Source organism: Fonsecaea monophora (assembly GCF_001642475.1).
Source record: "Fonsecaea monophora strain CBS 269.37 chromosome Unknown Scaff121, whole genome shotgun sequence".
NCBI classification, from domain to species: Eukaryota; Fungi; Ascomycota; class Eurotiomycetes; order Chaetothyriales; family Herpotrichiellaceae; genus Fonsecaea; species Fonsecaea monophora.
Genome location: NW_019174052.1, coordinates 20,112 through 47,503, shown reverse-complemented (window position 1 = coordinate 47,503; position 27,392 = coordinate 20,112). Strand labels below are relative to the sequence as shown.

Sequence of the window (27,392 nt, the reverse complement as noted above, 5' to 3'; positions counted from 1 at the left end):
CACAACCTGTTGAGGGGGGGCGAGAAGGGGTCGATATCATTTTTGCTTCAAAAAGTCTCTGAGCTCGCGGGTTTTTGGATTTCTTTCAGCCTCGAGCGTGTAAGGGGAAAATACTTGGCGTGGATTTATTTCTTTTTGAACATTGGGAAATATAGTCATCCAGCCATCCAGTCACTAGAAGCCGTTGTCTTTGTTCGCTACAAATCTCAAGACCCCTGCAATCCCTCCTGTACAGGTGACTCGTCGTCACCGCTTTTCTCCCCATCGACAACCTCCGCTCAATCATGTCGGGCCGTGGACGTGGTCGTGGGCGCGGTGGTCGGGGCGGATTTCGTCACGACTCTCTCCCGCGCACCGTGCTGGTCTCCAAAGCCCTCTCCCGGCTCCTGCGCCATGCAGCTGTCGACGAACGCATCCCCATCGACAGCCACGGGTACGTGCGGATGGACCACTTGCTGGGATGGCAGAAGCTGCGGAACATGCAGCCACCCGTGACGTTTGCCGAGGTCGTCGAAGTGGTCAAGCAGAGCGACAAGAAGCGGTTCGCGATGAAGTACGTGCACGCTGACGCCGAGGCTGGAGGGGGAGGAACACCGACCGTCGTCAAGGCGGAAGCGGATTCGAAGACGGCGAATGAACCCGAGACGGAAACGCAGCGGGCAATATCGACATTCGAAGCATCACTGGCTTCTTCAGGCAACGACGAAACCGTCGACACGAGGAGATTCTTCATCCGCGCCACGCAGGGCCACAGCATGAAAACCGTCGAGGCCGAGAACCTGCTCACCCCGATCTCGCTCGCTGACCCGGCCAGCATCCCGGACACGGTTGTGCACGGCACCTTTTACGGCGCGTGGGACCAGATCCTGCGCAGCGGCGGGTTGAAGAGCATGACGAGGAATCACGTCCATTTCGCGACGGGGCCTTCGTTGAGTGAGGTCTTGCCAACATCGTCTGCCGATCCTGCCATCGACGCTGCTGTCACCGCAGAAGATGATGATGTTAATGGCACCCGAGACGATAACCAAGATGACAATGACAGTGAAAACGACAACAATAACGACGACGACGACGATAACACCGAGACCAAGCCCGCGCACGACGGGGAACCCCAAACAAAGGCCTCCAAAAGACAGAGCAAAAAGGCCAACAAGAAAGCCCAGTCCAAAACCCTCGGTGCCCTGCTAGGCCAGAACAAGGTCATCAGCGGCATGAGGAGCGACGCCCAGATCCTCATCTACGTGGACATCCGCAAGGCGCTGGCCGAGGCGCCGGACATGAAGTGGTGGCGGAGCGAGAACGGGGTCATCCTCTCCGACGGCCTTGTTCCTTCTTCTGTCTCTTCTGTCCCTACCGTGCCTGGTACTAGCACTGGTGCCGACACTAGTACTAACAACAATACTGCCACCCCTCAGCCCTCAGATACGGCGACGACGAAGACAACTACGACGACGACCGCGGACGGAGAGGAGGACGATACTAATGCCAAAGCCGCTAAACTCGTGCCTGTCGACTACTTCCTTGCGGCCGTCGAGGTCAAAAAGGGGATTGGCCTGCTCTGGGAGGCCGGGAGAGGCTCGGTCCGCGACTTGCCTGAACCGCTACGCACGAGGCCTGTTCCGCGGGGGAAAGGCGCAGGACCCAGAGGGAGAGGCGGGGAGAGGGGCCAAGGGAAGGGGAGAGGCAGAGGGAGAGGAAGAGGAGGGGATATCGAGATAGAAGGGGAGAAACTCGACGCTTGAGTCCTCCTGTGCGCAATCGAAATGGCATATTGGCTGCTGTTGGAGACATTATATTGTGCAGCACAACTTCACCATTCTTCCTCTATGGACTCTATGGACGAAGGACCGAAGGAATGGATCTTCAGCCATTTCGACCACTAGATACCTGTGAAGGCTAGGAGAACAAGCCCTGCCCGGTCCTACACCAAAGATACCTTTCTATCTATAGGCCACTGAAAATGCGGGAGCTTGGGCTCGATTCATTCGTGATGGCTTGTTCTCCAGACCATTCATTCCGTGTGACGGATATCTCTCAGACAGACATGAACGATCGAGAGTGGTGAGCATACCCGAAAAAGGGAGTCAACACCATCAGGTCGACGAGCAGGAATGCATAAAATTTCGGCCTCCCTTTTAGCATAGTGTCCTCCTCTGCTCTCACAGCCACCGCATCCTCGCTAACGCAGAGTGTCGTCTACTCCTCCATTTAGAGAGAACGCTGGACGCCGCAGTCCCGTAACCTGACAAGACAAAGTGTGGACTGGGAAGATATCTGTTTCAAAAAAGGGTTGTGACCGAGATCTCTGCCGGACCAGTGAGTTGCGAGCATCGTGGCCCAACCTCTTCCTTGACCATGAGCCGCCGGTCTCTCGACTTGTCCCGTCGAATGACCTTATTTTCTTCTGTTGTTTCTCACGACATACTGAGGGTTCGGCGGAGCGATATCCTCCTATGTGTAGCCCGTTCAGCACATCTCCATGGCTTGCTTTTTGGCATTGTACCCATGATCCACCAAGAAACCACACCAGCTGTGGGTGAGCAAATACTTTGCGTGCAAGCCATCGACATACTCTGGAAAGGGATTTCAACGCGGTGCAGTCTAGGACACACCGTTTCCGACGAGCCTGGTTCCATAGCATTGGTATTCATAGGTGGGTCGAATAGCCTTTGATCAAGGTGGCATCAGACACCACCAAATCAACAAACCCCCTTTCTTGGTTCATTTCCCAGGTGCGGGGGGAGGGCCCATATTCGTCTTTTTGCTCGGAGGCAATCCAGGAACCTTGAATCCGCCGTTTGTTGCTGCAGAACTGACTTGAGTAAATGTGCCAGTTGAAAAGTAACCCGCACTCTCAGCATCCCGCTTCCTCTTGAGCTCTGCCTGCACTTTTGGATCGACCAACTCAAGACCCTGGACGGGGGTGAAAGCAATTGAACTTGCAGTGCCGGCCCCAACGCCACTGGTTCGAAGACCTTGAGCCCGGAGTGCAGTCATGTTTCCTCCACCTGCAGACCCAATGCCTCGCAGAGATGTTGTCGTTCCGTTATTCAGACTTGTCGCCGTACCAGAGACACCCCAGCCGGGGTTCTTCTTGCTCAACTTTGCCATGGTTCGACGATCAATCTGTGTGGCTCGTATTCTGCCCTCGTTTTGAGCACCAATCATCCCCAGACCCACTGTCTCCTCCCCAGTTCCGTAACCGACTTCTGCTTCTTCTTTACCAAACGCCATACGGTTCTGTTGCTTTCTGAGTTCGGTCATGGCATACGCTGCCTTCGCCTTTCGGGCTCTTCTTCCACCACGTTTTCTGCTCGGTTTGTCATCGGGTGCAGGCAGAGCCCTTACACCTCTGTTCGGTGGGGGCTCAGTCAACTTGTCGAGCCGGCGCAGACACTCGTTTAGGAGGTGCTCGCCCGTTGAGCCATCGCGGGCTTGATGGACGCTATCGACTCGGGCAGCGAGGATGAGCTTCCCAGACACGATGCGCATTGCCTGCACCCTTAAATCGTTTGGGATTTCCTGTATGAGGGGCGAATGATAGAGATATCCTTGCTGGCGGATGCCCACATTGGTGGCTAACCCACTCTGCCTCTGCCTCTTTGAACCCATAGCTGGCACGTTGCGATCAGGCGTCTTTGCCAGGTTCTTGAGCCCGCCAGCAAAGTTGAGCAATTGAGCAGCAGTCAGGGAGCCAATGAGCACAGTGAGATTCGGAGCGAAGACATTCATTCGAGACTGCACATATTCGGTCAAGATCTTCTTAGCTCTGTCAAGCTGCAGCACCATTTCGCACGCGCGGAGGGTTGTCTCAAGTTCTTGTTCACTCAGATCTTGACCTTTGGTTGTCGTTCCTTCCACCGTGACAACCATCAGCGTTGGCCCGTCTAGGATTGACCTCAGAGGAGCCCCGACAATATTATCACTCGAATCTGCTAGACTTTTGATGTTGTCCACAGGCCCATTTCGGACGATCGCGACCGTTTTCGCATAATCTATCGGGTTGGCCACGAGGGTTTCTAACTCTGGGAATCGTGCAGAGTAATGGTCGCGAATGAACTTGTGGACAAGAATGATTTCGCTGTCAATCTGTGTGGACAGGGAATTGGCCTGGGTCAAGAGGGCGTATTCTGGGTTATCTTCGACTGAGCCAACGGTCGTCGTCCGTTGATCAGGTGGTATGTTCTGGTAATGTGCGATTTTCTGTAGGGTGGACGAACCGTCAGGGCTGTATTCATTTCGTGTAAACGGACAAGGCTATGATATGTTTTGGAAATGGCAAGCTCTTACCTCGAGAACTGGTTCCAAAGTCTTCATCAGACCGGCCACGCTTCGGACATCACGCACGCCTCCCAGTCGCATCTTTTCCACCTTGGCCTTGGTATCTTCTTCATCGTCTACACCCTCTGCGGCTATGGCGGATGCCTTCTGAGCAGCGACTTCTTCCTCGGCATCTTCCAGTTCTTCGTCACTGTCGTCGCCACCCCGCTGTACGTTGTCGGTCGCAGATCCCAGGCCGTTCGCATGGTTTGCTTCATCTCCATCCTGAAAATCATTGGCGTTGTCGTTGTCGTTGTTTTCGTCACCGGAGTCCTCAAAGTCATTGAGCAGCTCGTCGGCTAGGGTCGCCATCGCCGCGCAGGTGCTGAGAGTGGTGTGGAAATGACTTGGGCCCTGTTGAGGCTTTGTTTGAACTCGAAGGTAGATGCGGAGTTGAGGGAGAAGCGCAGTCTGTACGAGGTACGTGCTTTAGGCAGCGGAAACCTTGGCAAAATTTCTCCGCAGTCGAGACCTCGCCATCACTTCTGAACGAAGACAAAGGTTTCGCAGAAACATTCCTCAAGTATTCCATGTGTCCAAACCACGTCTCATCCCTCCCGTACCGGGTTTCAGTCCCCTTCTCGTTCTTGAATCTTCAAGACACGAACTGCGCTCAGTGATTTGTTCCGATCCCACCTTACAACTCCCAGTTCCGCCTACTACCAGCAAGATGGATTCTACGAGAGGCCCTCCCAGGGTCAAAAACAAGGCGCCCGCGCCGCAGCAGATCTCAGCTGAGCAGCTTCTACGGGAAGCCGTCGACAGACAAGAGCCTGGGCTACAAGCACCAACCCAGCGCTTCGCCGACCTTGAAGAACTACATGAATTTCAGGGTCGGAAGCGCAAGGAATTCGAGGACTATGTCCGGCGCAACAGAATCAATATGAACAATTGGATGCGCTATGCGCAGTGGGAACTGGAGCAGAAAGAATTTCGCCGGGCGAGATCGATCTTCGAGCGGGCGTTGGACGTGGACAGTACAAGCGTGGTCCTGTGGATTCGGTACATCGAGGCGGAGATGAAGAATAGAAACATCAACCACGCCAGAAATCTGTTGGACAGAGCCGTAACAATTCTCCCCAGGATCGATAAGCTTTGGTACAAGTATGTCTACATGGAAGAGACTCTTGGCAACATCGCCGGAACGAGACAGGTCTTCGAGAGATGGATGAGCTGGGAGCCAGACGAAGCAGCTTGGCTGGCTTATATTAAGCTGGAAAAGAGATACGGAGAGTACGATCGTGCCCGCGCCATATACGAACGCTTCACCATCGTACACCCAGAACCGCGCAACTGGATCCGATGGGCCAAGTTCGAGGAGGAAAATGGGACCAGTCAGTTGGTTCGTGATGTTTTTGGTGTTGCCATCGAGACCCTCGGTGAAGACTTTATGGATGAGAAGCTTTTCATAGCGTATGCTCGCTATGAGGCCAAACTCAAAGAGTACGAGAGAGCACGCGCTATCTACAAGTATGCATTGGACCGATTGCCGCGTTCTCGATCCGAAGCACTGCACAAAGCATACACCCAGTTCGAGAAACAATTTGGAAACCGCGAAGGAGTAGAAGACGTGATCATCGCTAAGCGACGGGTGCAATATGAGGAGCAGATCAAAGCCAACCCTCGAAATTACGACGTGTGGTTCGACTTTGCACGGTTGGAAGAGACCGGCGGCGATGTGGAACGGGTACGAGACGTATACGAAAGGGCAATCGCTCAAATTCCGCCTTCACAGGAAAAACGACACTGGCGGAGATACATCTATCTCTGGATCTTTTATGCCCTGTGGGAGGAAATGGCGAACAACGACGTGGAACGGGCAAGGCAAGTCTACCAGGAATGCCTGAAGCTGATCCCCCACAAGAAGTGGACGTTTGCCAAAATTTGGATCATGAAAGCGCATTTTGAGGTGCGGCAAATGCAGCTGACGGCAGCGAGAAAGACACTGGGACAAGCTATCGGCATGTGTCCCAAGGACAAGCTGTTCCGGAGCTACATTGAACTGGAGAAACAGCTTTTTGAATTCGAGCGGTGTCGGACGCTGTTTGAAAAGCAGATCGAATGGAACCCATCCAATAGCCAGGCATGGATTCAGTTTGCAGAGCTGGAGCGCGGACTCGATGATCTAGAACGAGCGAGAGCGATTTTTGAACTGGGCATCGAGCAACCTACGCTGGATATGCCCGAGCTGGTTTGGAAGGCATATATTGATTTTGAGGAGTACGAAGAAGAGTACGATCGAGCCCGCGCTCTGTATGAGCGGTTGCTGAAGAAGACGGACCACGTCAAGGTCTGGATCAATTATGCACGCTTTGAAATCAATGTGCCGGATCCCAACGAACCCGAACCAGCAGAAGGCGAGGAGCAACGGGTTAGCGAAGATGCAAAGAGACGGGCACGCAAGGTCTTTGAACGGGCCCATGACTTGTTCAGGGCGAAAGAAATGAAAGAAGAGCGGGTGGACCTGTTGAATGCATGGCGCTCGTTTGAGCAGACGCATGGGTCGGCCGAGGACATTGAGAAGATCGAGAAACAGATGCCTCGTAAGGTCAAGAAGAGGAGAAAGATCGAGGAGGATCGGTTCGAGGAATACATTGACTATGTCTTCCCGGCCGATGATGAGAGTGCGGCCAAGATGTCCAAACTGTTGCAAATGGCGCATGCGTGGAAGTCGAAACAGCAAGCGAACGGCAGTGCTGACAGCGCTGAGTGAAGGCAGGCCATCTCTGCAACTAGGGATGTAACTCTAGAGGGCTTGGAGTAGGCGTAGGTTTGGTGGCTTAAAATGAATCGAGTAAAGTACAACGGTTGTGAGGCATGGTAATATGTCATTGTGCAGATGAAGCTTGGTGTACCCTAGGTAAGTACTCGGTACTGTCGATGGGCGCAGTTACAAATCCAGTCTGGTAGCTGGGAGGGCACTGGGCAGGGGCGCCGGTGTGGGAGGGGGCACGGGGACAGGGGCGAGTCCATGTTTGCCATGGCACTAAGGGAATGACTGTTGATACTACTACGAGGTACTAGGGACCTGCTCCGTACGAGTATTCAGTGCTACTACTACAATCGTCTATTCAGTGCCTCATCCTCACACCTCCTCTGCTTCTACCTGCTTCTCCCACCAACACATCAGTGGCAACCATCTGTCTCGCTTTCTCTCCCCTCTCCCCTCCAACTCTCTTACAAGCAATGTACATTGCCGAGTGACAGAAATTCCCCTTCATCCTCGGCTGTTGCAATGGGTGACACTCTTGTTCCACTCTTGTTGCTTCCACTGAACTTGGCTTCTTGGCTCGTTGGTTCGCTAACCCCCTGGATTTGGGGCAGCTTCGTATTCGTCGCCGCTCTCCCCCCTCTCCCCCCTGCTCGGTGCCTGGCTTACCTCTTTGGTATCTGTACCTGCAGCACGCGTCCCGAATGTGGAGATCAAGTGTCCTCAGCGCAGCCAATTATCGCGCTTCGAGCCGACTGCATGAAACACCCTGATCACCTCTGCTCCTCTCCGTCACTCCAACCAAGTCGGATTCCCGCCCTCACACAGGCTTTGGGTGTGACACGTCAAGGCGAGATGACCGTCCCAAAAATGGAGGAGATGGACAAAATTGTGTGGCTATTCTTACGCGGATGTTTGGAAAACGACGAAGAGACGGGACTATGAGAGCCGCTCTCATTCCCAGCCACGCACTGATCAATGGTCACCCTTCCCTCTCGACACGGCCTTACGGTGCCTTGCAGGGAGCTATGTCTACTCGGTAGAGGCACAGTGGCTCGGAGCCTATCCGCCCAGTCTTTCAGTCTCTGCGCCGCCTGCTTGCGCTTCTAAAGGCTTCTTTTGTGTTTCTTTCTGACACTGGTACCTCGCTTCCCGCAGTCACAGTCGCTAGCTCCCAACTGTCGCGCCCAGAGACTTGCTACCGTCCGCTTTCTTCTCTCTCCCCTCTGAGAACTGGTCCCTCTTCTCTTCTGCTTTTCTCACTTCCTCGCCAAAAGGTATTGTTCACTTGCTACATCCCTCGAGCTCGATGAGCGAATGCTGCCTACCCGCAAGTAATCTATTCAGTTTTTCCCTTTGGGTCTAAGTCCACGACCGATCGACATTGCTCTGTGACAATCCCACGAGCAAAGCTGTTCCACCGACCCACAGTCCCTCGGACCAAGCCAAACCCAAGGCCCGCCTGCGTTGCACCGCGACTGAGCGCCTCTTCAAACCGACTCCCCTCTGCAGATTTCACCCTCATAGAACCATCCTCGCAGTACTTGCACAATTCTGCCCAAGGCTGTCGAGTCGCAATTGAATCTTTGGCAACTATCTGTATCACGCCTCGTTGCGCGTCGAAAGCGACCTTTGAGAGGTCAACATTCGCATTCAACCAAACCAGCGACCGCTCTTCCCTCAGTTGAATCGACATCTGACTGCGAAGACGCCCTCCTGCGTTAGACTTACGCTGCGCCTCGTTATCTTGCACCGGCTTCGCACGACTGCCCCCAAAGCAATCCGGTCTTCGTGAAAGACATAATATACCTTTGCTTTTTCAGGAACGAGCAAGATCAGGCCACGTCCCTCCAGCCAGTCCTTGGTCCGTCCAATCCGTTGTCGAGTTCGTCGCCAAACAACACCGAAGTCCTATAAAATATACCTGCCCGACTTGTTTTGAGGAGAAAATGCAACTCGAATCTTGACGCTTCGCCTGCGCCTTGCGTCCGGTGACCGATTATCCCCTTGGACATGTCAGCACCCAAGCCTCCTGTTGCAATCAAAAACCATTGCTCCGTTATTCATGACGGTGTCATTTACGTCTACTCGCCAGACGCGTTTCAGACCTTGGAGCTGAAAGAGGGCGCAAGGTGGAAAGAAGAGGCAAATGGCGTCTCAGTAACTGGGGCGGTCTGCGTGAAAGGTGGCGTGGATGGCGATAACTCCAAGACGGCCTTGTACGTGGTGGGTGGTGCAACGAATGTGTCGACAACGGACTATACAGGTTTGCAGCGGTATTCTTTCGAGGACAAGTCCTGGCAAACCGTTGTTCCTGTGGTCAACGTCACCCAAAATCGTCTGAATCATGGAGCGGCGTATATCAACTCTTCGTCGACTTTGGTCGTCTATGGGGGATCTCAGAATGACAACGCTGGACCATCCTCAGAGACCTTCACGATTGGTCTTTTCCCTCCCTACTCAGTGCTGGCATACAGCTCGACTGCGCCACCGACAGTCAGCCCTTTCATGCTACCATGGAGCCAGGACCATACTCTGATGGTAGGCGGCAGCTCGACCAATGTCAACCTGTTCACGTTTGGTTCTTTAGATGGCTGGCAGGACATTGGTCTTACACTGCCGGCTCCTCTACCGGACCATTCAATAGCACAGAGCGCTTTATTTACCCTAGCCGACAACAGCATGGTTCTACAAACATTTGACCTTGGTCAGGTTCCACCCACGGTGACGACAAATGTTCTGTTGAACCCAGGAGGTGCCCCTGCCGCATTTGGTGAGACCGTGGGAGGTACCGTGAATACAGAAACACCCTCGCCTTCGTCGACAACTCCATCCAAGGCAAAGAGGCAAGTATCGCTTGATGCCTACCCGAGCTATAATGGCACGATGGCGCCCACGGCGTCTCGGACAGGATTCGATCTAGCACAGGGGGACGACGGATTGGTGGCGCTAGTCGGTGGCAATGACGACAATCCAGTGGTATTCTTTAATCAGTCTGGAAATGGCTGGATTGCCGCGTCCCAGTTATTTGGAAAGCAGCAAGAGCCGCTGGCAACGTCGAGTGGAGTACCCTCGCAGTCACCGACTTCAAGCACGCCAAGTCTCACCTCTGCTTCCACGGCATCGACCAGTGCAGCCGCAGCGGCCTCTTCTGGTAACAAGAACCAAGGCTTGACCGTTCTTGGAGCGGTCCTAGGTGGTCTCTGTGGTCTGTTAGCAATCCTTGTCATCCTCCTCCTTTGGCTGAGATCAGTTCGAAGGAGACGGAAGGCAGAATCTGCTAAAGGACACGAGTACCCAGAAGACAAGAAAGGAAGTGGAGAGTACAACTATGAAGAAAGAGGGCTTCAACCGCTAGCAGGGTATGGACAACCCATGGGAAGAAGCCCGATTCCTTCAGCAGTTGTCCCCGATGGAGATAGTACATCGATGTTTGGGGACATGAAGCCCGAACCAGCACTGCTTAACAGACGAGTTTCTTCAGATGATGCTCCAAGCGGGTACCGTGGGTCAGGAATAGGGTTTGGGCAGGCATTGTTCAAGCGCGAGAAAGAGAGAGACAAGGAGAAGGAGAAGATCAACCTCTCCATATCCAAACCCATGATGCCGATCTTAAACGATTACCAAGGCAGACCGAGCATTGAACTTGGGAAAGCCACACCCCCCGGCGCACCAGTAGCATCTGTGGCTCCCGAGAGAAAGGCATCTCAACGCAAGACTGACGAGGGATGGGGTAAATACTTCCAAGGCGAACCGCTTTCTGGAAACCGAACAACGTTCCTCTCCCGGAGTTCTGGTGCCAGGAGTGGGTTCTGGCCTGGATCTGGTGTCCTGGAAAACTCAAGCAGGTCTCCCAAGTTCGTCCTTCGTGACAGTGTGGGCAATCCTCTTGAAGCGCAGAATGTTGCGGCCGGGAGTCCGAATCTTGAACATGGACCCTCCAACCCTCAGTCGAGGGGGTTGCAGTCTGTCCAGGGTATGTCAGGACAAATCTCCAATGCTAGCTCTGTGCGAACGGCACGTTCCACTGATGACGACGATGATGATGACGACGAATATGAAGATGAGCAGATCTTCGAGGGTGCATTCTCGAGTGGAATCCCTGACAGCGTGCATGACTCGCCCTGGACACCAGTGGGAAACACATGGTCGGGGCCGCCGCAACGGCCACTGCGGCCTCCAAGCAGTTATCTTGCTGCTCAGCAGGCACAGACACAGGTGCCACGTTCTCCTCCCACAGTAAGCTCAGATGAGCCCAGCGATAGCACTGGGACATTGGGCTCATCAATCCCCTCTTTCCCGATGCCTAATTCGATTCGATCTGGTCAGTCAGGTTGGAAGGAAGCGACTATCAACAAAGGAAGTACAACGACTTATCAACAGTCCAGCAGACCGAGTCATGAACAGCCAACCCAGACAGCAACACACGACTATTTCAGCTATGCTCCAGCTCATAAACGGAGCAACAGTCGGCAACTGCCAGATAACCACGCCAACGTCAACACGGATATGTCCTGGCTAAACCTTGGCACGCCGGGCCGGTGACTATCCAACCGGTTCTCGAAGGTACTGTACCAGTTCCTGCTCGATGACGTTGCTAGGAAGCCACCGGGCAGCAAGGCGTCGCGAGTGAGTAAGGAAGACGGATCTTTTGAGGGCCACGGTGGGGTCACCGACTCGTCGACGATGACGACCAAGAAGCAGAAGCATATTGACTTGTTTCGCACAAAGTCAACGCCGAAAAACCGCTCACGTGCGTTTCATTACCCACTGCAGGCGGTCAAAAGGGACACGATCCAGGAAGGCGAGATATGGGAGGATGAAGAGTTGCCGCCTGATCCTGACAGCCCCACGATCCCCCCTCGCGTGGCATTGGCCACCAGGGAATCGATGAGGAGTGCAGGGACAAGGACCAGTAAAAGGCTGACAATGTAAAAGATGGATGAGACGAAACCGCTCGCTGGCTAAGGGAGAAGGGATGCAGGCACAAGACCAAGCAATAGAAATACGGTGTTTGTTTGACCCTCAGATCTCGGACGATTCCAGACCAAGAGCGACGTGAACAGAGCCGACACAACCGGCAAAGTAGCTGGATATATGAGGGCGACGATGTCGCTCAGGCAACTGTTCAGAGACACCCAGCAGCCGTGACGACGCCGACGATGGATGTTGTGTCTATGTTCGAACTCATGTACTTGTGTACTATACAGCCAGAGCTGGTATAAAAGGTAGCAAAGCGATAATGTTAATGATTTCGTAGTCAACACCCAAATTACACCTTGAGTGTCTCTGGAATTCCATCCTTTGTTTCTCTAGTCTCGCACTACGTAGGGGGGCACTATTATTGACGAAGTTGACGAAGTTGCTCTGCGTTTGCGGAGCAAAGTCATCCATTTCCATGAGGTAAGAGTTTTTTGATGACGGACAAGTCGGAAGAGGATATATCACGGCGAGAGGAGACGCCACGTCCGTCTTTCCAATTGACCATGTAATGTAGGGTAAAACTTGCTATGTCGTTTGAGGAGCGCGAATCAGATGACGGGATCGACGCGCGTGAATCAGTGGAGTGGGTGGTTTTGGTGTCCGGCAAGGCCTGGCCGGAGATGGCGTAACATGGGGGCAGTGTGGACTCTTGAGAAAGACAAGTATCAAGTAGATTCTCCTTCCGCAACCATGCATGTCTGTACCTCGTCAATAGCTTTTTGTGTCTTTTGTTCCCCCGCCTGATGGTGGAGAAGTTTCCGCAGAATTTATCCAGGAGCTGCAAAGGTTGCCGTCAAGCCGGGTGGCAGAGATGGGGAATGCCGGGCATCGACGGCGAGCATGACAGAATCGTCAGGATTGATATACCCGTGCGGTTGTAACACGTGCCGGAGGGACAAGCGGGCAGGAGTCTAAGGATAGTAGCAGGGCGTGAGACAGTAAGGAGGTGGAGTATTTCCCTTTGTGTAGCCCGGTTCTCGACGGTTGATCAAGGATCAGCTGAGCGATCGGACAGGTTTGTCTTACTCCATAATCATCATCATGAAATTCTCTTGCTCTTCATCCTCGATTCAGTATTACCACATAATGCCCCGGGGGGCCGAGGGTGATGAATCAAGGAATTGGGTAGGCAGGGTGGCGTCGACGTTCAGACGAGGCGGATCATGACGTTGAGGCCTTCTCGGCGACGAGGCTGTTCTTTGCTTGGCTCGGCCAGGTGAACAGGTGAGCAGCTTCGGGACTGATCATGACATTATTAGGATGTGGGAGAAATGGGTTAGTATCTTGAGGGTCTTCCCTATCTCATTCTCCGCGCCGCGATAGAACTTCTTTCGGGGACGTGGCGACTCCTCCGTCTTTGCCCGTATCAAATAGGTTCTGGCTTATCTTATGCGAATCCGAAGATAACGAGCCCACCTGGTTCAACCCGACTGGTAGGACGATGCGAGTTGGTTGTTGGATGCGCTCCGGGGTTTTCTAGTGTGGTCGCGGCGTCAAGGAAGGAGGAGTTACAGTTTGGCTGTCTTCAGAGATGAATACACGAAGAGACGGGTACGCGGAGAGGGGTTTGCGCAGACGACAGGAGAGTTAGTTTGAGGAGTTGGTGAGGAAGACTCGATGCTGTGATTCATGCCCATGTGTTGGCGTTGAACGCGCCTTATTGGATGCTGGACTGAAACCCCACCTGCTCTGGTCTCAGCCCAACTGCTCAACTTGCAGCCTGTCAGAGTGCAGATCTTTAGCCACGCGGCAACCCCCAGAGTCCCTGCTTATAGGCCTATCAAGTAAAGGAGAAGCGCCCCGGGAGGCATCCATTTGGTGCCTGGTGCCGGTTTGTACATGAACCCGTGATGGTTCTATCATCCCAACTTCCGACCAGCCGCTCCACCGATTCCCGGAGCGTGACTAGTGACGGGTGGGGGGATTCAACCAGGTCACTGTTCAGCTGGCCAATTCCCCATCCCATTTGTAGGCACTCCGTCCAGGTTTAGTGGCTAAATTGCCCTTTGTTCTCGAGGTTGCCGCCCCTATGACTGATAATCTAACCAAGTTTGCTCCCCGTCGGGCCTTGGAACCTGCTCGTGGGCAAGGGCTTTGGGGAAGCCTAGCCGTGTAATAGGCAGCCCCCCAAGACTTCCAGGTCCTCGCCATTCCCCCCATCCCATTTCCAAGAGGTCATCATCTCCATCCATCGCCCCCCCATTCCTCGCCTTTTCATCTGCAACTCTGCATGTTATTACAACAAACCAAACATTACCCAATCTGTCTACCAACCAAATCGGCACCTGCACCTGCACGCTGCGCACTGCACCACCAACTTCGCCCACCACCCCCGCTTTGTTTATCAGAACATCCATTCACTTCCATCGTCTTGTCTTTCTTTCTTCTCCTCTACATCTTCCTTATCCAAAGGGAAGATTTCGCTTCAACGAGAGACAACCGTTTAGGTCGTCTCTTCTCGCCTCGCTCTGACTCACAAGCTCACCACCCTGCGTCGCTGACCTTGCAAATCGACTTTGGTCTGAGATAACCTGACCATTGCGCAACAGCCAAACCAAGTGCCCTCAACTACCATCAGATCCGATAAGAGCTATCGCCTCTTGTATCCGTCGAATATTGTCAAGTGGTGAGTCATAGCCGTCTCTCTATAATCACTATCTGGGGCCTCACCCCTGTGACGCGTCGCGATGTCTCCCTTATATCACTGGCTGACTCATAATCGTATAGCATCTAAACGCACGAGAATTCTTGTCGCAGTATATCAAGAACCATGGCTCCTCCATCTGTTTCGGCCTTGGGCATGGCCCTCAATGGCAAATCCGCATCTGTCGATATTCCAAAGCCTCGCGATGCCCTCAAAGGCCGGGACAACTTCACTGCTGTATCGGCCAACTCCAAGAAGCGTGCTGGCATGTTGCCAACGCCTCCAAACTCCATATCTCCGAACCTCCTGCCGCGTGGCCATAGTCGTCGAGACAGTAACCAGCATGGTCCCCTGTCACCCAAGAGCACGGCGTTGGACTCAGACATCGACTTGCAAGATGTGCCCGACAACCCTAAACCCACCGCGTTGAGCGCTGAGGCACTCGACAGTCTGGGTGACCTGGACTCGGCAGGCGCCATCACCCCGAACATGCTGGCAAAACATCACCTCCCAGACATCTTGCTGTCTCACGGTCCTTTGGCCATCAGGCACATCATGGGCTATCTGACAACCTCGGTGCCCGGCTTCTCACGTATCACTTCAGCCAAGGCGCGTCGCCTGGTCGTAGCGGCACTTGAAGGCAAAGGTGGTGGTGGGCTCGAAAGCGCCGGCCGCGACGGAGACGTGATATTTGAAAAGGTCGGATGGGGCCGATGGGACGCTCGGATGAAGGGCCAACCACCCCGTGAGCGTCACGGCTCTACTATCACTCCTCCGGGAAGCTTACCATCCTCCTACTCCCACTCAGGCCTCCAAGTGCCGACCCAACGTTCCTGGCGTACAGGGTCGGAAAACCTAGGGACCAGCTACACCGGCAATTCGGCGGTCTTCTCCCACTCGGAAATGGATTATGAGGATCAAGACATGCTGGAGCACGAAGCCGATAAAATGTCCTTGGATAATGACGATGACGGCTACGTCTCTTCGGTCGCCCCTGAACCTCTTGACGAAGACCTCGGTGATGGGGAGATGACAGACGAGGAGGACTGGGCTAGCATCGGAGCCGCCGCACTTCGAGCCAGGTCTCTTCCCAATCAAGGCAGATCGGTGTCTGGTCCAGGCAGACTATATCAACCCATTGCGACGTACTCTTATCGACCAAGGTATCGGTCCAAAACACCAGCCGATGTTGCGCACACTGCCCCGACCAACCCGATCCCCGTGAACCACTCGACCACATTCACATTTCCCACTGGCGCTGGCGTTAATGATTCTCAGGAACGAGCCGCTATCGAAGCTCTCCTGAGTCTGGGATCTATGTAATATTATGATGACCTTTTGGAGACACGACCGTTTCTTTCTGGAGGACGGTCGACGTACAATTTGGCCGGCATTCGACATGACAAGCCCCTTTGAGGGTGCCGCGGCACGGATTGATCGCGCTCCTTGCACCTTCTTGATGGAGGTCACGCATTTTTTGGGCGTTTTGGGAATATCTTGTCACGACACCACACTCCACTGATGAACGATCTTTTGACGACCTTGAGCCGCTGAGCTAAGCTGGCTCGGTTCGGGTGGATTATCCCTTCTTTCTGTTTATCTTCACTCACAGCTGTGGAAGCTGGCATTCAACTTCACTTCTACGCAGATCGCAAGGTCGATCTCAGCCTTTGACGACCTGACAACGATGCCTTGATCAACCAGCACGTTGGCGGCATATGGCACTTGGGTTCTGATGATATTTCATTTGTAATGCATGTTTCAGCTACCGCTTGAGAGCGGGAGCACCCAGAGCAGGACTGGGAAGCTCACATTTCCGACAACTGCCAAGGACGAAAAAGGGATGATGAAGAGCACGCAGCTCGTCTCGCAGGGGCTCTACTCGCCGGTCCTCTTTATTGATCGTACTGGGAATATTGGTTCTGCAGCTCTGTCATATTAGCTTATTGCACGGAGTGATGAGTGCGTCGCACCGAGATTTGTCGTCTCTCGACTGGTATCTTGTCTCGACATATGGTAATGACGCCGATGATAGGTATTGAGGCAACAGGGTATACCCGCTACAATAACTACATCAAAACTATTTTCTTTTGTTCATGCAGGATGGCGTGGCACATCAACTCGCCACGAGGGACGGAGCGGGAGCCGGAGACGAGACTGTCCTGTCGACTTTCCGGAATCGTCGCCAGCACAAAACCAAAGATGAGAAGAAAAGGCAGGAGGGACGAACGAGAAGAAATGCCTCGAAACGACAAGGAGGTGAACCTGAGATGGCACTGAGGATAGGTTGACTTTGGAAGAGGACGTTTCGTCTTGTTGATGTACTTCTTTTTGTCCTGGATTTTGGCTTCAGTCGACCTGGTGTTTCGGCGACTCTACTCATATTGGCTTTTGAGTGACGTGCACGAAGGGGAGGGGGTGGGAGTGGGAGTTGGAGGAACGGAGAGATGGAGACGGAGAGAGAAGAGGCCATACGTGAGGGTGAGATGCTGTCTGATGGGTGTGTTGCGGGGTTCAAACTGGGTTCCAAGTATGCGTGAGACGTGAGAATTCGAACACTCAGTATCCCAAGACTGAAATGGTTGTGATCAAGATTGACATCTCGTAGTGTCCGCGCAATCCCAATAGGACAAGTCAAATGAAAATCATCTCACCACGACTCGTGAAAGAAAGAAATGACTGCTCTCCCCCCTTCTCCTTCTCTCTGTCCTACAAAGCCGAGCACGAGCACCAACCTCCATGGCTACAAGGACTCGGGTACATTTTGTCTGTGACAACACTTTGGCTCTCGGGCCGGACCGGACCGGGCCCTGGCGAAGCTACGGATAAGGAAAACTCCAAAGAAACGAGCAACACGAGCAGAAGCGAGGGGACTCGTGTCAGGTCGTATATGCTTGTCCGCAAGGACAGACTGCGAGGCGTGTCAAAGTATCCTACAACTCTGAGAGAGATTGGTCACTTCTTTCTAGGAATGATATCGTAACATTCTAATATCGATCTGAGCAAAATAGCGAAATAAAAGGAATGACTATGGGTCAATCAATCCATATCCCTCCATCACTCCTCCGACAAAACAAGCAGTTTCATTGTCTGTCCCCTTACTTATGGTGACGTCGCCACAATCGACCTTTTGTTCCTCGGTGTTGAAAGAGAGCATATGTCGTAAAATCATTCCCTCCTCTCTCCCTCTCCTCCCTCTTGGTCTCCAAAAGTAGTCCCAAGATCCTCATTCTCTGGCCAGGCTGGAGACAGATATTTCCGCACCTAATCTATTTCACTCCACCTTGACCTTCTGGTCCTTTCATTCTTCTGTCAGAGTCGTTCAGACTCCATCAAAACGGTGGCACTGCATGCACCACGCGTCGAGTGATAAGTCCATTTGACGGTGTTCCACCTAAGCCAGACCAAAGTATGCTTTTCATGCATGATGACGGATGGGGATGTTGCAACTGATCCATCAGAACAGCTGGAGTGGCCCTCGATAGAGCCGTCCAGTGGTGAGAAACATATAGTCCAACAGGGCAATTTACACCGCCAGAAGCACACGCCGTCGGCCTCGTCGTCACTTTCGTGGTCCTCAGCCTCGTCATCGTCCGAGACGACGACTCCACCGCGGCGTCTTTTGGCCCTTTTACCCGTGCTTTTCAGCCCTGAGGCCGTCTCGGCGTCAAAAGGTTCGTTGCCATTGTCATTCGTACTCTCGTGATGCTGGTGTCGGTGCTGGTATTCATGCTCGTCGTGTTTGTCGTGACCGTCGTTCCGTCGATGGTTCCGTTCATTCTTGAAGATGCCCTTCGTGAATATTGTTAAGGGAGTTTCAACTCGATTCCTCCAGGAAAAAGTAGTTCCCGGATAGTTTCTGCTCTTGGTCCAATTGGGACTGGTACTTGTTGATACGCGGACGGTACGAGTTAGGGTCCCGACGGAAGGTGACATCCAAATTCTTGAGGAACTTATTGCAGCCAGTCAGTAGGGATTCGGGTGTGTTGGCACGGGCGTCCACAGATGGTTTGCCGTCAAACACGATCACACGGTCGGCAAGGTAGGTGGCCATGATGAAATCGTGTTCGACAATGAAGGCTGTCTTCTTGCTGTGCATGATGAAACGCTTGATCACGCGCGCCGCTATGATACGTTGCTCTGAATCTAGGTACGCGGATGGTTCGTCGATCAAGTAGATGTCTGCGGGGAGGCCGAGTGCCAAAACAATAGCCACACGTTGCAACTCACCACCAGACAGGTTCTGCACTTCCTGGTCGATAAAGTCGTCGATCTTCAGAGGCTTGTATACATCTGTCTGGAACTGCGGGCTTAGGAAGGACGCCTTGATGCGCTTGAAGAAGAGCTGGCGGACAGTACCCTGGAACTTCGGAGTGATCTTTTGAGGTTTCATCGAAATGTTCATGGCAGGGACCTTCTGAGTGCCGTCGGGCTTCTCCACGCCGGCGAGCATTTTACAGAAGGTTGTTTTGCCTGTACCATTTTCTCCCATCATGACAATGATCTCCGAATCGGTGAACCTGCCCTTTTCGATCTTCAGGTGAAAAGATCCGAGGGTCTTTTCCATGGAGGGGTACTCAAAGGCACGGGCCTTGTCGACCATATAGTCCTCACCAGCTTCGGCGATGCGGAAGGTCAGACTTTCCTCACGGAAGCGCAAGTTCTCAGTGGGGATATTGCCGTCGAGGAAGATGTTGATGCCTTCCCGAACCGAGGCAGGAAGAGTCACCACTCCATACACAGCAGGTCTACCGTAGAGAACGCAGATGAAATCGGAGAGGTAGTCGAGGACTGACAGATCGTGTTCGACAACAATGACATAGTCGTCGGGTCGGAGGAGTTCGCGAATGGTTCTGGCGGCGCTAAGACGTTGTTTGACATCAAGGTATGACGAAGGTTCATCAAACATGTACACATCCGCCCTTTGCACGCAAACGAGGGCGATAGCAAACCGCTGCAACTCTCCACCAGAGAGAAGAGCAATCTCTCGGTCAGAGACAGCATTCAGCTCTGCCAAAATCAGTACTCATTCTGTTCTTCGATTGTAAAATAGATGTTATCTGGTTACTCACCCAAGACGTCCATGATGTGGGTGAGGTTGCCCAATTCAGACTTGGCTTCAATGAGCGGCTTGACCGTCTTCACGGGGCCCTTGATGGCTCGCGGTAGTTGATCCACATATTGTGGCTTGACAATGGCCTTGAGGTTGTCTTCGAGCACCTTTGTGAAATAGTCTGGTACCCCGAATTAGAAGTGCATCTCCACAAACATGGCTCTTGGTAGTGCTCACTCTGCAATTCAGATCCACGGAAGTATCTCAGAATCTCTTCCCAGTCTGGTGGGTTGTCGTAGCGACCCAAGTTGGGTTTCAACTTGCCACTGAGAATCTTCAAGGCCGTACTCTTTCCGATACCGTTTGTCCCCACCAATCCCAAAACCTGACCAGGCCGCGGCATAGGCAGTCTGTGCAACTTGAAGCTGTTTGCCGAATATCGGTGGGTGACTTGGGTTTCAAGATTTGTGGGCAGGTTGATGATGTGAATGGCCCCGAATGGGCATTTCTTGGGGCAGATACCGCAACCAATGCACAGCATTTCCGAAATGTACGCAATTTTGGACTCGGGGGTAACTTCAATGCAAAGTTTGCCTGTTCGGACGACGGGGCATGATTTCTTGCATTCTTGACGGCATTTCTAGTGACAGGGTCAGCCCTGGTATCGCTGGAAATCGGAGTGTTGGTGGTGGTTTGGCTCACTTTTGGCTTGCACTGCGGGGCAGAAATTGAAATGTTAGCAACATACAAACGGCAAGGCACAGGCGAGCAGAGGCCCCTCCCACCTTGTCGCTGTTGACAATGGCAATCCTTGAGACTGGTCAGTATACGAGGACCAAAGTACCGCGGAATGAGAGCATACCTCGTCAATTTGTCCGACATGGTGACGTTAATTGAGGGCAATGGCTTTCGAAAGATGTAGTAGTGGGTGACGACTGAAAACGACGATGCTGCGAGGTGAAAAGAATTCTGAACGCTGAGAAATTGTGCGAATGAGTCACCGTCAACAAGAGCAGTAGCCAACTGACCAGCCAGGTGGCTATTGTGGTTTGTTGAGGGTGCGGTGAGTGAATGAAATGAATGAGGGCAGTGAATTGTGGACGGCCAGAAATGGTCCCTCGATGGGGCTTCATTGTGAATGACACACACAGAGGCAGTGGCCAACCAAAAAATCAAAATTCCTACGGCTGTGATTGGATCAGGCACGCCAAGGCGCCAATGTCCCGCCTCACCTGCCCAAACCAGGGCCAAAGGAGGGCCTGCCTGACCCTCCCCGGCGTTTGGTGAACTGGGCGGTTGAGGCGGCGAGTAGGTCCTCCCTAAACCTACCTAGGTAACTCGGCCACTCATTAACTGGCTAGGCCTGGAACAGGTCCTTCCCTGCCGCTTGCCCTGTCAAACTGCGCTTGCACTTCCTCTTACTTTTTACCCCAAAGCCTCGTCCCTCTCGTCTCGTGTGAGCCCATATTTCTCTCCATCCACACCCACCACAATCTTTCCAGACCACTTCTATATACAACGTCTATTGCGACCTTGAAAGACCTTCAGGTGCCTGATGGGCTCTGTCTGTTGATGATGGAGTGTAAGTTTTCCCGTTGTCGTGCTGATTCTGCTCGTCCCGTTTCCAGACTCGGCCGCCATTCCTTTGATCGGCGGCTGCTCGGCCTCGCCTTCAAGCTCAACGCTCCCGCGTTAAGTACAATACATCGCGGTTGGAGAAATTCTAGCAACTTGTTGGAAATGTGAAAGTCGGTTCTGCTGTGCTCTACCAGCAACGTCCTTGGCCGAGATGTGGCAGGGAAAGCTGCGCAAGAGTCACCCGACTTTGGCACACCCAAAATCATCTCGTCGTCGTCCAACTTGATCGAATTCATCTTATATTGCCCATTGTTCATCTCACGCGTACTCTACATTGCCCCTTTGAAGCTTTTCTGAATCGCGGAGGTCCAAATTACTTGGTTCCGTGGCTGTTTGAGTACTGGTCTCTTCCATTTGGCCGACCTTGCTGACGCTTTGTTTCTTACAGCCTCCGGTGCCCTTGTCGAACCTCAACCTCCCTCAATATCCCAACCTTCACCGGCCTCTGAACCTCCTCCGTCACCGCCGGTCACCATGCAGAATGGCGCGAAATATTCAGACAGTGAGAGCGAGCTGTCGGAGCCCGCAGAGCCCGTTGCTGCCTTAGCCTCGCCGTCACATGTCGACAACGAGGATGACGACGAACACATGCCAGACCATGATGAACCCAGCTCCGATGAGCATGACGCCGAGGGTGATGCCGACTACGAGATGGATGCCTCTATGCGGGTGAATGGTGCACAAGCGGACGAAGGCCATTCTTCCTCGGACGATTCCATTAGACCTGCGAAGAGGAAAGCCCATCCAGTCGAGGAAGATGACTATATTCGGAACAACCCAGAAATGTATGGTCTGAGACGGAGTGGACGGGCTCGACATGTCCCCAACATGGCAGAATCTTCTGAAGAGCATGAATCGGACTCGGACGTTGTTGCTCGTCCCCGGAAGCGTGCGCGTCACATTTCTCAACGCTCGTCAAAGCAGCCTACCCCCATAGTCGAGTCTCCCTCCGATTCCGATGACGATTCTGATGCTTATGGCGGCCGACGCGCAAAGCTTTCCAAGAAACAGCGCCGGAGATTGTTACAGTCTGCCGAGAGCCTGACACCTCAACACGCTGAAATCCGCTTCTCCACTCGTCGAGCTGCCAAAGTATCTACTTACAATGAAGACGACGATGACGATATGTTCGAAGACGATGATCCCGAGACAATGACCCCCAACTACTGGGTCAACGGTCAAGAAGACAACTCACCCGCCATTGACATTGTCTTAAATCATCGTCTCAAGGCTGACGTTACCACCCCAACGCACTCCAAGGATGAGTACGAATATCTTATCAAATGGCAGCAGAAAGCCTACTACCACGCTACGTGGGAGACGATCGAGTCGCTTGCTGGTGTCCGGAGCGTCCGGCGACTGGAAAACTACATCAAGAAGACCTTGATGGAAGATATTCGCAGTCAGACCGATCCCACCATCGCGCCAGAAGATAAGGAAAAGTGGATTCTTGATCGTGAGCAATACATCGATGCCCTCGACGATTACAAGAAGGTCGAAAGAGTTATTGGAGATCGCGATGGCGAAGAAGGCACTGAATACTACGTCAAGTGGAAAGGTCTCTTCTATGACCAGGCAACATGGGAGGCATCAAGCCTAATTAGTCAGATTGCGCAAAACGAGATCGACAGATATATCAACCGCAGACGAGAAGAGTTCAAGTCTAACCAGACTGAGAGTAACGCCTCGACTCGTTCACCATTTCAACCGGTGCGGGATCAGCCATCCTACATCAAGGGCGGTACACTCAGAGACTTCCAGATGACCGGCTTGAACTTTCTTGCCTACAACTGGGTCAAAGGGAAAAATGTCGTTCTCGCCGACGAGATGGGTCTCGGCAAGACTGTCCAAACTGTTGCATTCCTGAGCTGGCTTCGACATGATCGCGGTCAGCAAGGACCTTTCCTTGTCACCGTTCCCCTGTCAACCATGCCGGCCTGGGCAGAAACTTTCGATCTATGGTCCCCTGACCTCAACTACGTGGTCTACAACGGCAACCAAAGCGCTCGAAATATCATCAGAGATTACGAGCTGCTCCCAGATGGAAACTTCCGCCATCCGCGCTTTCATGTTCTTCTCACAACTTACGAGTATGTGTTGCAAGATGCGCCATTCCTGAGTCAGATTAAGTGGCAATTTATGGCTGTCGATGAAGCTCACCGTCTTAAGAATCGTGATTCCCAGCTGTACGACCGGTTACGGGAATTCAAAGCCCCAGCTCGACTGCTTATCACAGGTACTCCTGTACAGAACAACCTCGGAGAGCTTTCTGCCTTGTTTGACTTCTTGAACCCTGGTGTTGTCAACATCGACGAGAACATGGACCTGACTAACGAAGAAGCAAGTGCTAAGATAGCCAAACTCACCGAGGACATCAAGCCCTATATGCTTCGAAGAACGAAGCAGAAAGTGGAGAAAGACTTGCCGCCGAAGACGGAAAAGATTATCCGCGTCGAATTGTCTGACATTCAGCTTGAATATTACAAGAACATTCTGACCAAGAACTATGCCGCCCTCAACCAAGGTGCCAAAGGCCAGAAACAGTCGCTCCTAAATATTATGATGGAACTGAAGAAGGCCAGCAATCATCCATTCATGTTCCCCACTGCTGAGGAACGCCTTGTCCCAGAAGGAGCTCGCCGTGAGGAGGTCTTGCGTGCTCTTGTCACGAGTAGTGGCAAGATGATGCTTCTGGACCAACTTCTCACAAAGCTCAAACGTGACGGGCACCGCGTCTTGATCTTCAGTCAGATGGTCAGAATGCTCGACATACTTGGAGACTATATGGATTACCGAGGTCATGCCTATCAACGTCTTGATGGTACTATCGCCGCTGCTCCTCGGCGTATTGCCATAGACCATTTCAATGCCCCGGACAGCACTGATTTCTGCTTCTTGCTCTCCACCCGAGCTGGTGGTCTCGGGATCAACTTGATGACCGCCGACACAGTCATCATCTTCGACTCTGACTGGAACCCACAGGCAGACCTTCAAGCAATGGCTCGCGCTCACCGGATTGGCCAAGTCAGACCAGTAAGTGTGTACCGCTTAGTCTCCAAGGAGACCATCGAGGAAGAAATTCTTGAGCGTGCCAGAAACAAATTGATGCTTGAGTTTTTGACCATTCAACGTGGTGTTACCGACAAAGAGACACAAGCCCGACGAAACGCCTTTGTGGGAGAACCAGGCAGTTCTAGCGAGATCTCCAGGATCCTCAAGAAACGTGGCCAGAAAATGTTTGAGCAGACGGACAACCAGAAGAAGCTTGAGGAGCTAGACTTGGACGCTGTGCTCAACAATGCCGAAGACTACAAAGTTGAGCAACCGGACGGCACCGACGCCGATGGCGGTGAAGAGTTTCTGCGAAGCTTCGACTTTGTCGATGTGAAGGTCGATGAACTATCCTGGGACGACATCATCCCTAAGGAACAACTAGAGGAGATTAAAAAGGAGGAGCAGCGAAAAGCTGACGAGAAGTTCCTGGCCGATGTCATTGAACAGAACAAACCCCGAAGCCGAAATCACCAGGTAGAGGATCGTGAAGCGCGCAAGGCTCGACGCCAGGAGCAACGCCACAAAGATATTGACTCTGAGAGCGAATCCGATGAAGGTCCCAAGGCGGATCCTTCGCGCCCATTGAGTGAACGTGAATATCGATATCTTATCAAAGGCCATCTCCGCTACGGCTCGATTGATGATCGTCAAGAAGAGTTTCCGACAGAAGCCCGGCTTCGAGGTAGAGACATCTCGGTTGTCAAAGCTGCCATGCAAGAGGTCTGGGACAAGTCGGAGGAGCTCTTCAAGGAAGAGCAGAAACGGATGGCCGATCTGGAACGGACATCGAATCGACCGATCACCAAGAAAGACAAGAAAGCGGTCCTGTTCGAGTTACATGGCGTTAAAAGAATCAACGCTGAGACCATCCTTGAGCGACCTGGAGAGATGCGTCTCCTCCGAGATGTTACGTCAAAAGACCCAGACTTTAAATCATTCCGTATCCCAGAAGCGACCAAGGCCGCGGGATATTCTTGTCCGTGGGGTGCAAGAGAAGATGGCATGCTATGCGTGGGTATTGCCCGACACGGCTACGGTGCTTGGGAAAAGATCCGTGACGACCCCGACCTCGGGTTAAAAGACAAATTCTTCCTCGAAGAGCATCGCGTCGACAAAAAGGCAGAACGCGAGAGGACCGAGGACAAAAACGCAAAGTCCCCTGGTGCTGTCCACCTTGTTCGCCGCGCCGACTATCTCATCTCCGTCTTAAAGAGCAAGTATGCAGACGACCCCGTCGCCAAGCGAGCCGTTGAGAACCACCACCGCAACAACAAGAAGTATCACGCCGAGAAATCCGGTTCATCTCCCGCTCCGATTGTAAATCGCAAGGGATACCGCGAGTCCGAGAAGCCTCGACATAGAGCAGTCAGCCAGACTCATCGTGAGGGCTCTGAGAGATATGGAACTCCAAAATCTGAGAGTCGTCACAGTCATGTCAAGCATGAGGGTGAGGGCAGAGAACATAAAGAGCGCAGGCACCGTGATGAACATGCCCACAGCTCTCACCATCGGCACGGCAGCGACCACCGACGAACCGAAAATTCAACCAATGCCGCCTCAGCCGAAGTTGATCCTCTCTTGGACATGTTGTTCAAGCCTGTTAGGGAAAGCTTGAGAAAGATCAAAGCTACAACAAAGAGTGCCATCCCGGATGGCCAGACCCGGGCTAATGAGCTACGCGTGTTGCTCAAGCAGATTGGGAATTTCATCACCGACCAAGTTGCCGAGCTCGACGACAACCAAGAGTCGGTGGAGAAACGCTTCTGGTGAGTTTTATTGACGCACATTCTGCATGGGTTGTACTAACGTGTCATAGGGACTATGCCGCTACATACTGGCCCAACAAGGGCATCAAAGGCAAAGAGCTCCAAAACATCCATGGCAAGATCGTTGCTTCGGACAACAAGCTTGCGGATGAGGGTTCACCCAATGACGAATCCAGCAATGTCGACGGTCGAGCGACGAACGGGAGCTATCAGACTTCGCCTCCGCGTTAGGAAGCGGAAGGTATTGTGAGTGTACCCAGATGGGTTGTACGCTCACGGGTGTAAGATACACAGACATGAGTACCACAAGATTATTCTGCCTACTTGATCGGGGAATGCATTTTACATCTACAAAAAGGAACACATATGGGGAAAAGCATTTACTTCAAAACAAACTATTGCTAAGGTTTAGTTGTGCCGATTGGGTCTGTCGGATAAGATTCTCGACGACACGGCACGCGAAGAAAACTCTACAGTCCCATGGCAGATGGGAATTGGACGAAGTCATGTTGCGGACGAGCATGAGAAGAGGAAGTGGACCGTTGAGTCGAGCAAGACAACAACGCCTATCATGCTTTCGGTGCGAGGCTGATACGATTCATTCTTTCTACCCTTGATTTTGCGGGATTCAACGAAGGGTCGGCGTTGAGTTGGATTGGACAAAAGTCATTCGACATGCAGCGATTGCCTAAGCGAGGAGTACGGGAGTTCGGATCAAGACAAAGACCTTTTTATTGGGGGAGGACGAAAGAGTAAAGGCCTACAATGACATGTTGGAGACGGACAACCTGAATCTTGCTCTCGGAGGGGTGAAAAGGTCAACGTGAATGAGGCTATGGTGATGGGATCGAACGGCCGTGGATATGGAACTACGGAATGACGACGACCTTGGAGAACGCAGGAAGTAGATTCGGAGATGCAAGCTGGGCACGTTCACATGCTTCAGGCATGAAGATGGAATGTGTAAGGCTCTTGGTGGCACGCAGGGGAACATCATGGTGGCAGACTCGCTATTGAAGGTGATGTTGCAGATGATGGCAAGGCATTGTACCTTGCCAATGGATGGATGGTTGGAAGGAAGGCAAGTTGAATGCTTCGGACACGAGACCAGATGCATCCCTCCGTCTATTACTCTAGAATCCAATGATACAAATTATTTCAATACTTGGTCATTGTGGGCAATACACAGTAGTTCCTGTAGGAGCAACGGTCAGACTCTGTGCG

At 52.7% G+C, this 27,392-nt stretch overlaps 7 protein-coding genes across 7 annotated transcripts; 5 read left to right on the top strand and 2 right to left on the bottom strand.

Moving 5' to 3' along the window:
- Positions 1-284: 284 nt before the first annotated feature.
- AYO21_10481 (hypothetical protein) lies at positions 285-1,742 on the top strand (the record flags this gene model as incomplete). The annotated part of the gene is made up of 1 exon (XM_022660398.1): positions 285-1,742. One exon carries the CDS (start codon positions 285-287, stop codon positions 1,740-1,742), a length of 1,458 nt encoding a protein of 485 aa, XP_022507293.1.
- A 979-nt stretch (positions 1,743-2,721) lies between these two features.
- Positions 2,722-4,632, bottom strand: AYO21_10480 (hypothetical protein; the record flags this gene model as incomplete). Its single annotated transcript, XM_022660397.1, has 2 exons — positions 2,722-4,203; positions 4,291-4,632. The coding sequence occupies 2 exons, from the start codon at positions 4,630-4,632 to the stop codon at positions 2,722-2,724; spliced, it is 1,824 nt and encodes a 607-aa protein (XP_022507292.1).
- A 358-nt stretch (positions 4,633-4,990) lies between these two features.
- Positions 4,991-7,033, top strand: AYO21_10479 (pre-mRNA-splicing factor clf1; the record flags this gene model as incomplete). Its single annotated transcript, XM_022660396.1, has 1 exon — positions 4,991-7,033. One exon carries the CDS (start codon positions 4,991-4,993, stop codon positions 7,031-7,033), a length of 2,043 nt encoding a protein of 680 aa, XP_022507291.1.
- Positions 7,034-9,043: 2,010 nt separating this feature from the next.
- On the top strand, positions 9,044-11,965 carry AYO21_10478 (hypothetical protein; the record flags this gene model as incomplete). The annotated part of the gene is made up of 2 exons (XM_022660395.1): positions 9,044-11,571; positions 11,632-11,965. The coding sequence occupies 2 exons, from the start codon at positions 9,044-9,046 to the stop codon at positions 11,963-11,965; spliced, it is 2,862 nt and encodes a 953-aa protein (XP_022507290.1).
- A 2,818-nt stretch (positions 11,966-14,783) lies between these two features.
- AYO21_10477 (hypothetical protein) lies at positions 14,784-15,980 on the top strand (the record flags this gene model as incomplete). Its single annotated transcript, XM_022660394.1, has 1 exon — positions 14,784-15,980. The coding sequence occupies one exon, from the start codon at positions 14,784-14,786 to the stop codon at positions 15,978-15,980; it is 1,197 nt and encodes a 398-aa protein (XP_022507289.1).
- A 2,494-nt stretch (positions 15,981-18,474) lies between these two features.
- AYO21_10476 (translation initiation factor RLI1) lies at positions 18,475-20,592 on the bottom strand (the record flags this gene model as incomplete). Its single annotated transcript, XM_022660393.1, has 5 exons — positions 18,475-19,667; positions 19,730-19,891; positions 19,948-20,350; positions 20,496-20,520; positions 20,573-20,592. 5 exons carry the CDS (start codon positions 20,590-20,592, stop codon positions 18,475-18,477), a joined length of 1,803 nt encoding a protein of 600 aa, XP_022507288.1.
- Positions 20,593-21,822: 1,230 nt separating this feature from the next.
- Positions 21,823-26,399, top strand: AYO21_10475 (hypothetical protein; the record flags this gene model as incomplete). The annotated part of the gene is made up of 2 exons (XM_022660392.1): positions 21,823-26,168; positions 26,219-26,399. 2 exons carry the CDS (start codon positions 21,823-21,825, stop codon positions 26,397-26,399), a joined length of 4,527 nt encoding a protein of 1,508 aa, XP_022507287.1.
- Between the last annotated feature and the right edge of the window lie 993 nt (positions 26,400-27,392).